The sequence below is a fragment of the Lissotriton vulgaris genome, chromosome 11, assembly GCF_964263255.1.
Source record: "Lissotriton vulgaris chromosome 11, aLisVul1.2, whole genome shotgun sequence".
In the NCBI taxonomy this organism is placed as follows: Eukaryota; Metazoa; Chordata; class Amphibia; order Caudata; family Salamandridae; genus Lissotriton; species Lissotriton vulgaris.
In genome coordinates, this window is record NC_141699.1 from 25,069,679 (window position 1) to 25,085,956 (window position 16,278).

General features: G+C 46.2%; 1 protein-coding gene across 2 annotated transcripts in view; it reads left to right on the forward strand.

Moving 5' to 3' along the window:
- The window catches only part of STX2 (syntaxin 2), a 336,184-nt gene that overhangs the window by 121,108 nt on the left and 198,798 nt on the right, over positions 1-16,278 (forward strand). For both annotated transcript variants that reach the window (XM_086942665.1, XM_086942666.1), the window contains exon 3: positions 7,909-8,008. In XM_086942665.1, the coding sequence (XP_086798791.1) occupies positions 7,909-8,008 (100 nt within the window). The remainder of the gene's footprint in view (positions 1-7,908; positions 8,009-16,278) is intronic.

Here is a 16,278-nt window from a genome sequence, read left to right on the forward strand (position 1 = left end):
CGACAGGCCACGCAGTGATGTTAACAAAGGCCAAGTCTCTCTTCAATCTGTGGGCAGAATGTGATGAGGAGTGGGGAGCCAAAGTTCCATTTAGATGTCGAATGCATGTTCTCTCCCCGACAAATGTCCATTGATGAGTCGGAAAAAATAAAACACAAAACCAATTGACATAAAAAGGTAGAGCGCAAAAAGCCCCAGCCAAATATAAGTCCAAGGGGGAATCAAGAAATGTTTTTGAAACGAAGTCGCATAGGCCCTATGCCTTGTGGGCTTCTCTGAAGTTTGTGAAATAGTGTCAAATGAAAATCCGGATTCTGTGGCTAAACGAGTTTGCAAATCAGGCATCGATAAGCCAATTGGGTAGGTGTAGTCCGTATCATCAAGGCTAGTACCAGGCAAAGCACTCAATAAAGGACTTGAAACTGCAGGCATCTCAAGGGCCACCTCCGGTGCATGATCCGAAGCAGTGGTCAAAACAGAATTTCTCACCATCGAAGGACATGAGACTGCTGGTGTCCTGCTAAGAAGAATCGGCCACTCTGTGTATTTTGACATTGTCAATGGAGATATACCTGTTCTCTTTACGACCTGGAAGTGGTGGCAAAATGACTGTTCTTGTGCCCTTCACACCAAGCACGGGAACCGGAGCACAGTATGAGGGACCAAATTCCTTCTTGTTATCGATCTTCTCCCGAACCAGTTCTCCAACTTGGGGTAGCCAGCCAACTACCGGGATCTGCATCGCATCATCCGAAGTGGAGGGCAAATGTTCCTTTGCAAGACTGTCTCTTGTAGAGTCTGTAAAACATTGCAATGTTCATCTACGTCAAAGGAGGCTGCCGAACCAACCGTGTCTAGACAATCCAGGTCCGGGACATACATCTTGATACCAAAGAGCATTTCGTATGGGGTCCCCCCACCCAGAGACCTTCTAGGGAGATTATTAAGAGCACGCTGCACGCCATTAAGATGGGCCAGCCAGTTTCTGCCAGTGCCTATAACTCGAGCTGTCAGTGATTGCTTTAAGTCACGGTTCATTCGTTCCACAACACTATTACCCTCAGGTCGGTATGGAGACGAAAACTTGACTTGGACCCCCATCGAAGCCATGGCATCCCTATACGCCTTAGAGGCGAAAGCAGGACCCTTATCCGAATGGAAGGTACCACAGGCAAAAATCCCTACAAAGACACGCAAATCCCTGATGACAGTCCATGAATCAGCGCTGCGATGAGGCCAGACCCATACAAAGCGTGTGCATGAATCAACTGCTACTAAGTTGTACTTATACGCAGTATCAAAAGAAAAAGGACCGCAGTGATCTAAATAAACACAACCTAATGGTTTATTAGAAATGAACAACTATGTTTGGGGTGGACGCGTAGCAGTTGAAGGCTTAATCTGCTGGCAAATGTCACATTGAAGGACATAGTCACACGTCTGTTTGTACAGTCCCCGCCACCAAAACGTTGTTGTAATTGAGACACAGTGGCTGAAACGCCCGCATGCGCAGACGCAGCACCTTCATGGGCCGCTGTGATCAGTGCATTTCTGCGGTCCAAGTTAGGAATCAATCTCTCCCCAACTTCAGGAATTTTCACATAAGGAACCTTATCGGGACTTAAGTGGTATGAGTACTTCGAAGTGAACCCCTGAGGATGTTTACTTCCCTTCTCAGTGGCAGCAACAGCTGCCAAAATATCATCATCAATCTTACTTCTGGACCGTGTGACTGCTGCAACTAAATATGTCGATACTGCTGATTTCGCTGCTTCATCAGCAAGCGAGTTGCCAACAGCGTGGACTCCCACTCGCTGGTGACCGAGAGTATGAGTTACAAACACGAGTGGCAACTGCTCTTTAAGCTCAGCCACTCGGACCCAGATCATTATATGTTTTATTGTGCTACCCTTGGAATCCCAAAAATCATTCTGAATCCATTAGAATAAGTTCTCATTGTAAGACTGGACACAGTAGTAAGAATCACTTACGATAAGTGGAGTGGTGTGGCTCACTGGTTAGAGGCGGCAGACCCGGGAGCAGAAGTCGGCCGGGACCAGGGTTCAATTCCCGACGCGGCAGGGTCGTGGACTTGGGTCAGCGGACTCGATAATTCTCGCTTCGGTGCCTACTCTAATTAGGGGCTCCACTCGGCAACTCTGGGCATTAGCTTGCCTAATCTCCACAACGGCCCCTCCAACGCCGGGGATGCCTGGCTCCACCTTGGGGACTCCCAGCAGGGACCATCCCACAGGGAAAGCCAGGACGGGTTCCCCAGCGGTACACAGCGCCAGGAAACCTCCGGGTAACAGTGCGCTTTACAAGCTCAAACATAATAATAATAATAAGTGTTGTCACACTAGGATCAGCGTAGTCCAATGCAAGCATCAGAGCACGAAGCTCTGCCAGTTGTGCGGTGCAGTCCCCTAGAGTCTGCGTGTGCACGACTCTGGACTTGAACTCATCGTTCACCATGGCACCTACCACAATGGCGCATGCGGAAACGTAGGCGTGTTTAGAACCATGCGCAACCTGCGCCGAACCATCAGTGTATATGATGCAATGGAAATCCTCCAAAGCCCGCATAGCCAAAGGTGCAGGATGAACAAACTCCTATTGCAAAAACGCCTGCGACCGTAAGGAGGCATCAAAAATGAAAGTGACATCCGGAGACGTCAATGATGCTGCCCATTGTATCCACCGAGGGTGCAAAGCTTTAGAATTAGGTACACTGGCTTTCGTAACTGGCTCCAAAGCAGGACACGGGGTAACCACCAACATGCGTTTCCCTGTGACAGAGCGCGTTCCTTCAGAATCGCCATCTGTACAGCCGTCAAAACTTTCTCCACAGTGGAAAATCGCATTTCAGCGGAAGTGTACAAGTGTGACTTGTAAGCAATAGGTACTGTATCTCCTTCGTTAAAAGTAAGGTATGTGAAACCCACAGTCCCAGGGATGATTCTTATCACCAGGTTGGTGTGATTATCACGAGTCAATAAGTATTTAGAAGCGAGCAGATCAGCCTGCAAAGATTACAGTGTAGCCGAGTGCCCAGGCAGCCAGTTTGATTTTGTAAAATTTGGTTGTATCAAAGCCTACAAGGGCTTGATACGCTGGGCATAATCAGGTATGTATATCCTCCTGAAATTTAAAAATCCCAGCAAAGACTGTAATTTCTTCAGAGTTGTCGTAGCGCGCAATTGTGCGCATTTCTCCAAGAAGTGAGGAGCTAATCCTCGACCTTCATTGTTGAGCTCGTAGCCCAGGAACAACACTGTGTACTCTGCAATGTACGATTTAGCAAAGTTGTATTTGTAACCGAAGTCCGCAAAGCTACAAATTAAGCGGTCAAGTCGACACAGATGCTCCCACAGTTCATCATCCGTGAGATTAATGTCATCAACATTTGAACAAGCATCTGGGTCAACTCTCTCTAAGAGAGAGACTATGCAGGCAGCAAACACTCCAGGACTATTTTGTAGCCCATCGGTAAACGTTTGAAATGTTTTTTTACACCACCACAAGTAAAGGAGGTCCATTGGGAACTCAGACCATCCAAATGGTGGGCATAAAAACCGTTGGAAATGTCAAGCGTGGTTTTAAACCGCTTACGCACGAGACTATCCACTAAAGCAGAGCTGTGAGTCTCATAGATACATGCACAAATGTCATTACGCACACTGGTGCCTAGTTAATAAAGCATTCACATCATACCTTCACCACCAAACTCCCCCTTTTTTTTCTTTCTTTTTTTGGGTACATTGCTGCACAGAATTGATCAAAACCTGTCAAAGCCAATATGTTAATAAGATAAGACCTATTGGCTTTGCCAATGCTTGTTTAGGTGAGATTTGGCAGGGCATCTTTCTGAATTACTTATAGATTCAGATTGTTTATGATATAGATACTGAGCTTTAGCTCTTCCCCCGAGGAGTATTTCTTTTTCATCTCTTGCTATTGGCTGTTTGGTGCCTCTATGCAGTGCTTGTATGGCAGTGCACAAGGGACTTTAACACCATGCGCGCGGCGGCTTTACCCGCTGTGCGCTGAGTTTTTTAAAAACCCGTGGTTCATGACAAGCTCAGCTCGTCATGAGCGTACGACAGCCGTAACTCATGACGAGCTGAGCTAGTCATGAGCGTCGAAGGGGTTAAAGTAGTCTGGATCATTACATTACCATGTACCTGCATTGTGACTGACCGCAATCCTTTTTAGATTCTGCCTTACTAGACCGTGCATGCTCTGTCTGTTGCACAACATATTGTTTGCTTATAGTGGGCCTGTAGCCTGCACATTGCTTACAATTGGGCGTCTTCGTTGTTACTCTCATTTGCTTACTTATTCGTTCTCACTTTTTTTTCTAAATCTGGGAAAAAGTGTCCACTGCATTTTGTAGAGTTGACCACAAAAGGGGCAGCCCGTACAACTGAAAACCAGGGGCTGTAAAATCTATATAAACAACAAAGGTTCCAGGTGGGAGGTTATGAATACAAAGAGTTTGTTAAAATAATTTTTATTAAGTTAAAAAAAGATCATATCCATCAACAATGTTACGTGGGATTTAATATATAATCGTACAGTGTTACAATAACGCAGTACAGTAATGGCATGTCCACCACAGCCCGCCCCCTGTGGGTCGAAGTCTCCTCTTTCTGTATCAGTAGTAATCGGGTATACTACGCAGAGAAGGGCTCATTTCCATCCCTTCCATGTCTGTTATAGTGTTTGAGCCAGGAACACCACACTTTACGGAACGTTTGGGGCATCCTCTTGGCTTTTCAGCCACCACATAGTTCCATCCCTACTTTCCATTTCCTGAGGGTGGGCGGCTCAGAGACACCCAAGTGTCTGTCCACGCCTTGCTGCACCATCATAAGGCGCATTTTGCTAAAGAGGAGTTTACTTTGGTACGTTTACCTCCATGGGTGTCCTCAGTAAGACGAATTTGGGGTATATTCGCACGTTAATTAAGTTCCTCCGCTACAGTAATCCAGAATGAGCTCATCACTGTGCAGGAGCACATTGTGTGCATGAATGACCCAATCTCGTCCCCACACTCTGACTGTTAGGGGCCTCTGCCCTACCAAATCTATCTAAACGGGGGCTTTCGTAGTATATCCTGTGCAGGACCATAAACTGAATAAGTCATAGGCGGGACTTGATCGCCACCTCCCTCGAGTGCACTAGGGCCGCCTCCCGATCCTTGTGATCTAATTCGCTCACGTCGCTCTCCCATGTTTAGTTCAGTTTCGTCAGGGTATCTAGGACGTTGCTAAGGATAGTCATATACCTCCATGAGAACACTTTCCCAGCTATCTCACCCTGGAGGAGCCAGTGGGTCATACTCCGGGATGTCGTCTTGTACGACCTTCTCCACTTGCCAGGCGTGTTGCAATTTTAAATATTTAAAATATTCGGAATTATATAGATTATATTTCTGCTGGTAGGAACTCCTCTATGAGGTCACCCAGATTGGAGATTGTGATTGTGTCCCACTGTCCAAAACTCTTCAGCTTCCCAAATTCCTTCAAAAATGTTATGACTACAAGATTAATCATCATCAAGTCTTTATTAGGTTATTAAAATAGAACAACCATAAAAGTACAATAAAATAACAATTTACAAAATCAATATTTCTGCTGGTAGGAACTCCTCTATGAGGTCACCCAGATTGGAGATTGTGATTGTGTCCCACTGTCCAAAACTCTTCAGCTTCCCAAATTCCTTCAAAAATGTTATGACTACAAGATTAATCATCATCAAGTCTTTATTAGGTTATTAAAATAGAACAACCATAAAAGTACAATAAAATAACAATTTACAAAATCTCATCATAAAATACAAATACTTCATCACCAATCAGGATATAATAGACTTCCTTGACCTAAAAACATTTTCAAAAAACGTTGAAATAGATGCAACAGTTAAAATATTATCCAAACTTTGAACAGCCAAAAAGGCAGGGCGACAACGATTAATTTCCATAGTCTTCAACAACGGAACAATCCATCTTCGTCTTGGAATCGAATAAAATTTACAGAAGAAAAGGATATGGATGTCTGATTGTTCAGAAATTTCGTCCCATGGGCATTCAGGTAAAATTGTTGTCCAATCATTCATGTTGGGGAAGCTAAGCGTCCTGAATATTAGGTTTAATCTAAAACGAGTTAAAAAAAATCTCTCATCGTTCATTTGCAATTTTAGATATGGCTGCTTTTTCAAAGTGATTATTGTCAACTGATGAGCAACCACTGTTTGTCTCACCAGCTCGTTGGTTGTTCTACACTTTTCTAGATGACTCATGCACTTTTCCTTGAGAGCTTACAAGATTAATCAATAAAGAGCATTGAAGACTAACCAACATCAGGTGCTCACACAATAGTTCAAGGGAGCATGTGAATTATTGGAAAACAACAAAACATAAATAAAGAGTTTTTAAGTGCTCAAATCATTACACAACAAAAAAGATTGGGTAATGCATAGTGTGTTAAAAGCAAATAAAGCTGACATTGGAATAATAAACGTTGTAGATAATGCATAAATCCCTATCCAATTTGAGTATTTTAATTCCTTCCAAATGTCAGAAGCATCGATGGCATTTCGATTTTAACAAGTCAAGGAAAATGTAATGAGCAAAACGTAAGATCTGGAAAAAAAAATTAAGTATTACAATACTCAAATTAGACTTAATGGGCCAAGCCCGCAACCAATTGGACAACCGAGAAATCAAAAAAGAGGACAAGCTCAGTCAAGCCTAAGAGATAACCCACAAACATTTGGGACGCCAAACCATAACATGTAACTTTTTTTTTTTTCTTGGTTGCCCGATTTGTTGTGGGTTTTGTCCAGTAAGTATAATTTGTGCATTGTAATATTTTTTTTTTTTAGAAATTACGTTTTGTTTGTTAATGTGCTCCTCAAGATTCATCCTTTTCTCCCTAAGCAAAGACACATTCCAATGGTCCAGTCACTGGTTTTATCTCGACTGGACTCCTACAATGCACTGTACTTGGATCTTCTCAAAAATACTTTCCTGATAGCGACAAATCCTGACCTGCGCTGCAAATTTAATTAAGCTCGATTCAGCATGAGTGGCTTTGATGGGTGCCCTGGATAGAACACAGTTGTTGCTCGGGGAGGTGTTTATAGGACTGGCCCTATTAGTATTACTGGAACACTTAGGATGTTTGCTCCTCATAGAGCCTTAAGATCTGAGTCTCGTGTGCGTCATTACGCCACAAAGACTTAGGAGTCGGAGAGAAGATGGCAAATCTTTGTCGTTACTGACTCTCAAGGTGTGTAAGCCTCTGCCGAGATCTTTGAGATTGGACCTCCTCTACCAGATATTTCACAAAGACCTTACGAGCATGGCTTTTCAATTGCGCTAATCTTTCTGCTGGCTTTCTGATTTCGCGCCAGAGCACTCAATAGAGTTTTTGTTGCGCTCTATAAATCCTTCATCATCATCATCTTTAGCATTGGTTGGTGCTGTGCATCCCTGATATCTGTCCATATACAGAATCGTCTTCATGCTCTGCACCTGAAAATGTGACGCGATGGTCCAAAACCCCACAGGAGGTGTATAGGATTTTTTCCCACTTACAGTAATATTTACTCCGGGGTATCAGGAGCGATGCCCTTTTCCTCTTGTAATCAACATCTGTATTTGTAGAGCTAAATTAAAGTTTCAGTTTTCATTGTATTAGAATGACCTGTGAAGTGTTCTGTATTTCACAATGTTCGATACTCTGGGCAGGTGTACAAAAGGAATATTGTTTTTCTATTCACAACGTTTTTTTGCAGTGAGTGGAAACAGTCAATGGAATGTTGTTTGACCTCCTTAAATATAGTTCACAACAGTTTGTCCAGAAAGGTTGAGCATTATTATTATTATTTATTTTTTTAAAGGTGGAAGAGCTGCGAAGTTCCATCGATAAGATTGCATCCATTGTGGAGGAAGTTAAGAAGAAGCACAGCACCATCCTCTCGGCACCAAACCCTGGTGATGGTGAGTCTTTTTCTGTCCAGTGTCTGAGTCACACAGATGTCGCCACTGCAGTAGGATTGGCTAGTTCCCAAGGCATAGTCTAGCTCTCTGTTGGTTGATTTCAAAATGTGCCCCTTTATTTGTGAGCGTGGAGCCCTCTCTGTCATACCCACACACACCTTAGCAGAATACTCAGTACTCTGACCTTTGAGTACACTCAGCCTAGATCAGCAGCTTGGCTTTTGATGCTGCACTTGTAAATCCGTATTTGTAAAGCGCAAACTACTCACCCTTATGGGTCTCGGGGGGCTGTCGTGGAAATTAAGTGAGCTATTGCCCAGAGTCACATGGTGCTGAGCTGAGTTGCCGCCAGAGCCAGGGATCGAACCGTGAATCCTGTGCTCCGTCGTCAGCTGCCCTGGCCTCTGCACTACACCTCACTTGTTTGTAATGAGTACCTCACCCAGAGGGTCATCAGAGCATTTTATATTGCAGCAGAGATGTGTGCCTAGGAGGCATGCCTACAGCTTGCCCATGCAGTTATTTGTAAAGTAGAGGATGTAGACAGGCGATTGTATATGAGTGGGCATATCATCAGAAGGAGGGGGATGATAGGAGCTAAAGGGGGAATAGCTGGTTTTTGAGCTGGTGGTGGACTTGTCTGTGCATGCCACCGGGCTGTTAGTTTATAGCGGTATTGAGGTGGGAGAGTGTACAAATTGAGCATTCTAGGGGTGATATTGGATGCCATGGTACCACCACATATGCCAGAGGAGGAGACATTACGGCTTCAATTTGGACATATTATTGATCAGAGAGGAAGAAGGTGAGCAAAATTAGTATGCAGTTAGGGATGCCTATGCTGGCTTTATGGGTTGACCTAGGGTCTAGTAATTGACTGTGTCAAAAGGCGCTTGTAGGTTAGGATTGACTAACATGCACATATCTGTGTTGTCAGTGATCCATGTGTCATCATTGAATGTCCCTAAAGTGTTTAGTAAAATGATTGTTCTTTCCCACTATCTTTAACAAGACCTCAGTTCTAGCCCCTGGGATCTCTCCTATTCTCAGCAACCTACACCCTGCCACTGCAATTTGCCAAAACCACCACACTGTATGTATCTATAGGAGTTTGGTGGGTATTTCCATAGCACCAACTTAACGATAGACAGTGGAGTGCTAAACAAGGTTAAAGACCAGCATAAACTCCACAAGTGATCAGGGAGGTACCTAGTTTGTGGGCGATTAATGCACTGTTATGTAGTTCTCCTTATAGAGGGGCCTCTTCAAGTCTTTCCTAAACTGGAGCAGCATTGGGGTAGTCTTTATGGATATGGGGACGTTGTTCCACATCCTGTTGCACAAAGAGAAAAGCCCTGCTGTCTTGTTTTCTCTTTTTTGCACTTCTTAGTCTACAGTTTGATGTCCTGGTGGTGGGTGTGCTGAGAACCACCGGAGATGGTCAGCTTGTCTGTAAGATAAGTGCGGGTGCTGAATACCACCGGAGATGTTCAGCTTGTCTGTAAGATAAGTGCGGGTGCTGAGAACCACCAGAGATAGTGAGCTTGTCTGTAAGATAAGTGCGGGAGCTGAGAACCACCGGAGATGATGAGCTTGTCTGCAAGATAAGTGCGGGTGCTGAGAACCACTAGAGACGATGAGCTTGTCTGTAAGATAAGTGTGGGTGCTGAGAACCACCGGAGATGATGAGCTTGTCTGTAATATAAGTGCGGTTGCTGGCCGTGATGGCTTTGTAAATGATGCAGCTGGTTTAGAAGATGTGAGCTGGAAAGAGGACCCAATCGAGTTCCATCAGGACGAGGTTGTTGTGACCATATTTAATCAGGCCCTGGAGGAGACGTGCTGTGGCGTGTAGGATGTTTGTAAGGGTTTGCAGTGTGTAGTCTGACAGGTCTTGGAACAGCGCATTACCAACATCGAAAGCAGGAGTATGAGAGCTTGAACAGCAGTTCTCAAGTAGTTCAATGGTAGAAATAGTTTGACTTTGTTTAAAAAAAGAGCTGGTACAAGGCCGTTGTTCTTTTTAGGTCTCGGCCTAGAGGCGCGCAAAGCGCGTTCTCGGCAGAGAACTATTGTAGTCATTTCAGCCGGCAAACGAGACAAGAGCTGGGCACGCGCCCAGCATTCTGAATGGGAGAGGAGCGACCAGAGCTGGCCACGCGCGGATTTGGTCGCGCGCACGCTTACAGCGCCAGCGTCTCTGCTGCGCGCCGATGACTGCTCTCTTCCTGGCCGGCTTCACGGAAGGCAGCATGCTTGTTTATACATGTCCCTGCAGGTTTGCTTTGCCCATGTCCCTCGGTGTTGCTGTGCCGGACCATGTTTTTTGATGTTCTTAGAGCCTGTGTCTATTTACCTGCTGTGCCGGACCATGTTTTTTGATGTTCTTAGAGCCTGTGTCTATTTACCGTTCCTATGCGTTTACATTTTCTATGCCTGGGTTAACCCTTTAAGCGCTGCCGTCGGCCAACGGCAACGCTACCTCCCCAGTGCTGCGAATGACCGTTGGCCGACAGGCCAGCGCTTGTTATTCGAACGTTCAGCACTGGCTGCTGAACGTTCGACGCAGCTAAGATGTTAATTTGTGACCTTTTCCGTGTTTCTGAGTGAGTGTGTGATATGTGAGTGTGTGCGTTGGACCCTTCGTCTTTGCTGTGCTTGAGTTTAACTGTGCTTTGTGTGCTTAAGTCCATTTGTGTTTGCTTTTTCTGGGTAATGGTGTTTGCTCGCAGGCTGGTTTTCGTGTGTTTGCAGTGCCTGTCTTTAGAGACCCATTTCTGTTTGTTGTGTCACGATCATCTGTGTGTTTCCTGTTCCCCACTCCTTATGCGTTTATCGTTTGAGTTGTTGGGGTCGACCAGTAGACCATACAACTTATATCTGATTAACCAAGCATAGATGTACCCATGAACATATGTTGAGAACGGCGTGTTCAGGCACAAGGTAAACGTCACATAGTATAGAGAAATGAAAGGGGAAGGCTGGAAAGTAGTTTTTGTAACTTTATTTACTGCCTCGGTGAAGCATTTTGAATTAAAATCAAAGCAAAAGGACCAATGAAAGGTAAATAATTAAATGGTTTAAAAAATTCCGACTGGATTGGCACCTGTTTTGGCGAGTGTTCTAATATATTTTAGTCCAAGTCAGAAAATGTGCTGGCCAATTTGACCGTGGCTGTGTTTTTGTGTGAATCTCGCTGCCCGCCTCTTGTTTTGTCTGGGAAGGCCTGGCGCCAACAGATCTGCGATGAATCAGTCTTTATTCTATTTTCTCGCATGAAGTTTTACCATGAAACATTCGGGTGCTCCCAGTGGAATCCTGGGCCTGTTATCGGATTGACCTGCTTATTAGTTTGCGTTAATCTGGAAACAAAACCGGACATGCCACAATTAATATAATTTTCATTGTAAATCTGCAAGTGGAGACTTCTTATTAAAAGCACATTAACGTTGTGAACTTGGTATTCAGTGGGCAGATGAAGTTCGGGGGTAGTTAAAATTTCAGGGCACATTTATATTTTACTGCAGTGAAAATAACTCGCCCACTAAAACACAAAACTGCTGTTGAGCAAGGAATTGAACATGTAAACATATGGACTTTGTATACAGATGAAAGAAAATCTCACCAGCATGCAACAGGGTTCAGTTAAGAGTCGCAGGTTGTTGTTTTTGGGTTTGTTATTAAGCAGGACCTTTTGAGTTTACTAAAATTATATTTTCAGTGTACTTCCTCATAGGGTCTATCAGCCATCCCTCAGCATCCACTGATTTGCTGTTGCGTCTTTGACGTTTTCTTTTGTCTATTACAGTATTAAGCAATAGGTCAACCTTTGGCTAACTTCACTATAGGCAGGGGCACTGGAATTGTGGTTCTATGGCTGCAGATTTTTCACATAGTTAAGGATTCGCCACAGTTGCTTCATAATCTATCTGGTGCATTTTCTGCATATTTTAACAAAAAATAAATTGGTTTCTAGCGCAAATGGATCAAAAGTTACTTAAAATGTGTTATTATGTGTTTACCCGCATTGGAAGATCCTTCTCAACGGTTTACTGGCCATCTTTCAGTTGCTTTTTAATGTATTTTGGTTGTTAAACTGGTACTAATGATATGTAATGTTTGCCCAGACAGTATTGACATGTAAAAATGTCACTATAATAAACTAATACAATAATAAAATGTAGGCGTTGCGGGTTGAGTGGTGCTGTACGCGGTGGAGATTGAGTGGTGCTGTAGGTGTTGCGGGTTGAGTGGTGCTGTACGAGGGGGGGATTGAATGGTGCTGTATGCGGTGGAGATGGAGTGGTGCTGTAGGCGTTGCGGGTTAAGTGGAGGCTGTAGGCGTTGCCGGTTGAGTGGAGGTTGTAGGCGTTGCCGGTTGAGTGGAGGCTGTAGGCGTTGCGGGTTGAGTGGAGGCTGTAGGTGTTGCGGGTTGAGTGGAGGCTGTAGGCGTTGCGGGTTGAGTGGAGGCTGTAGGCGTTGCGGGTTGAGTGGAGGCTGTAGGCGTTGCGGGTTGAGTGGAGGCTGTAGGCGTTGCGGGTTGAGTGGAGGCTGTAGGCGTTGCGGGTTGAGTGGAGGCTGTAGGCGTTGCGGGTTGAGTGGAGGCTGTAGGCGTTGCGGGTTGAGTGGAGGCTGTAGGCGTTGCGGGTTGAGTGGAGGCTGTAGGCGTTGCGGGTTGAGTGGAGGCTGTAGGCATTGCGGGTTGAGTGGAGGCTGTAGGCGTTGCGGGTTGAGTGGAGGCTGTAGGCGTTGCGGGTTGAGTGGAGCTGTAGGCGTTGCGGGTTGAGTGGAGCTGTACGCGGTGGGGATTGAGTGGTGATGTAGGCGTTGCGGGTTGAGTGGTGCTGTAGGCGTTGCAGGTTGAGTGGTGCTGTAGGCGGTGGGGATTGAGTAGTGATTTAGGCGTTGTGGGTTGAGTAGTGCTGTAGGCGTTGCGGGTTGAGTGGTGATGTAAGCGTTGCGGGTTGAGTGGTGATGTAGGCGTTGCGGGTTGAGTGGAGCTGTAGGCGTTGCGGGTTGAGTGGAGCTGTAGGCGTTGCGGGTTGAGTGGAGCTGTAGGCGTTGCGGGTTGAGTGGAGCTGTAGGCGTTGCGGGTTGAGTGGTGCTGTAGGCGTTGCGGGTTGAGTGGTGATGTAGGTGTTGCGGGTTGAGTGGTGATGTAGGTGTTGCGGGTTGAGTGGTGCTGTAGGCGGTGGGGGTTGAGTGGTGATGTAGGCGGTGGTGATTGAGTGGTGCTGTAGGCGTTGCGGGTTGAGTGGTGCTGTAGGCATTGCGGGTTGAGTGGTGCTGTAGGCGTTGCGGGTTGAGTGGAGCTGTAGGCGTTGCGGGTTGAGTGGAGCTGTAGGCGTTGCAGGTTGAGTGGTGCTGTAGGCGTTGCGGGTTGAGTGGTGCTATAGGCGTTGCGGGTTGAGTGGTGCTGTTCGCAGTGGGGGTTGAGAGGTGCTGTAGGCGTTGGGAGTTGAGCGGTGCTGTACGCGGTGGGGGTTGAGTGGTGCTGTAGGCGTTGCTGGTTGCGTATTGCTGTTCGCAGTGGGGGTTGAGCGGTGCTGTAGGCTTTGGGAGTTGAGCGGTGGTGTACGCGGTGGGGGTTGAGTGGTGATGCAGGCGTTTGGTGTTAAGTGGTGCTGTAGGCGGTGCACGTTTTCAGCAGGCACACTCCTCCAGCCATCAGTGCACACTTTCACCAGGCACTAACACCACTATCCGTCACTGCACGCTTTCACCAGGCACAAACACCACCAGACGTCAGTGCACGCTTCCACCAGGCACACACCACCAGACGTCAGTGCACGCTTTCACCAGACACACTCACCACCAGCCGTCAGTGCACGCTTTCACCAGGCACACACACCACCAGCCGGCAGTGCACACTTCCACCAGGCGCACACACACCACCAGCCGTCAGTGCACGCTTTTACCAGGCACACACACCACCAGCCGTCAGTGCACACTTTCACCAGGCACACACACCACCAGCCGTCAGTGCACGCTTCCACCAGGCTCACACACCACCAGCCGGCAGTGCACACTTCCACCAGGCGCACACACACCAGCCATCAGTGCACAATTTCTACAGGCACACACACCTCAGTGCACACATCAATTGTTAATGCATCCAATATTAACTATTATAGCAATCGCAGTATGGCGCCCTTTACTTTTGAACATACTCATCTAAAGTGCAGCATGCCACCATTGCTACAAAAATAAATACACATTTTTTTGGCCTACAAATTATAGACTTTTGTTGCAGTTGGTGTTGCAATATTTAGCCATGCCAGTAGCTCAAACTTAATTAACCCGAGACCTATTGCATTGTAAATGCTTGTTTTATGTAATGTGTTCCTTGAGGGTGATGTTGGTGTCTAAGGTGAATCCAATTAGCTCAGCATTTGGTAAAAGTTAAGCTTCGAAACTATAAGATTCATGTCATTGAGACAGGCGTGTTCTGTTTCTTGTTTGCCGCTTTTGGCAAATAACAGGAATTCTATTTTGGTTGGATTGGGCTTCCTGTGGGTGCTGCACATCCAGGTCTGAGCCTTCGAGGTGTTGGGCGTCTGAAGCAGAGGAGACTTTAAAGTAGATTTGTGCATCATTGGTGTATAGGAAGTCAGTGCATAGGGCTCCAAGTGGCACCATGTAGAGGTTGAAGATGATAGTGTGAAGCCCTTGGTCACTCTGCAGCTATTGCAGTCTTTTGGGACCTGGAGATGCCTGTGTGAACAAGCTGGTTTCGGTTGGAAAGGTAGGAGGAGAACCAGTGAAGGGCCCTGCAGGTGAATTCCATTTGAGACTCCAGGCTCTATATGAGTGTGGGATGGTCGACAGTGTTGAAGGCAGCTGTGAGATTCAGCAACATCGGGAGGCGGTGCGTAAGGTAGCAGTCTCCACGCTGGTAGGTTAGTTTTTGAAATGAAGTCTGACCCATGTCAGCATTCATGCATGGTATAGGAGTGAAGATTTTGATTGTTTAATGTGTGTTATCATATGCAAGACGTTTTTCCAGGTACAGGAGTAATAGAGACTCGTCAATGTAAGTTCATCCAGTTCACCTGTAATGCACAGTTTGCATTCTGGAGGGCCTGTGTAAATTCGAGTTTCACTTGGAATGCACAATATACATTCTGGAGTGTCTACATAACTTCATTCAGCAACGTTGGTAATAAGCAGTATGCATTCTGGAGTGTCGTGCACAATACACGTCTGCGAATTTCCCAAATATAGTAACATGTTGTGTACTTGTTACTAATCTCAGAAATATGACATGCTAAGTTGAATCATTAGGATTCCAGTCAGTGGCTTTAGTTTACATGCAGAACTATTTTAGCAGATCAATTGATCTTTCCTCTTCACACACCTCTATAGGACTATACCATTGTTGCCAATAAATTCCACTCCGTTCACTGCATTGATTTTTTTTTTTTTTAAATATATTTTTATTGCAGGAATCAGTAAAACAATACAGTAGCGACCAGTGTCGTATGATAAACAACTTATACAAGGTATAGCCCACCGATCCCCTTCCATAGCGTTGCTATACAGCCAATCAGCCCATATCCCTGGGGTTGGGCGGCCAATGCAGCTGGGGTCAGTAGGATGCTGGAGCTGGTCCGGATAACACACTGTCCGTCATCTGCTTTTCTAAACCAACCCAAAACCTCAAAAAGAAACCCCCCCCGCAAAATTCCCAATTACTGTGAAACCCCCACCTCCCCCCCTCCCCCACCATCAGCGCCAGGGAGCTCATCAACATAGAATCCGCTGCTTGACCCACGGGGAAGGTAATAGTGCTGTCAATGCTAATGTTTAACGGGACTCGGGTCGAGTTGCTTCTTCACTTTCGGAGTCGCTGGGGGTACAATAATCTCTGAGGGCCTGCACCAGCGTTTCCCATTCTAACGCGGCCTCCTGCGCCTTCTCATTGCCCTGCCTCCAAGCCAACTGATATCGCAGCGCACTCACCCGCCGCCCATTTCAAAAGCTCACTGTGCCATCTGCTGCCTGTAGGACCAGCTCGTGCCTTCCAGTTCCTGGTCACCTCTCGCTTAGCAAGTAGGAGCCCCAGGTCGATAAATTTACTGGTGATTTTATTCCGGGGGGTATGGGGGAACCAGTGCAAGAGCCCTACCGCCACATCGAATGATAAGTGCCTCCCCGTCACCTCTTCCAAAGTCGTCGCCACCTCCTGCCAGTAGGACGTCAGTCCTGGACAGGCCCATAGCATGTGTAGGAGGTCCGCCTCCTGAGCCGGGCACCTAGGGCATTCCGCC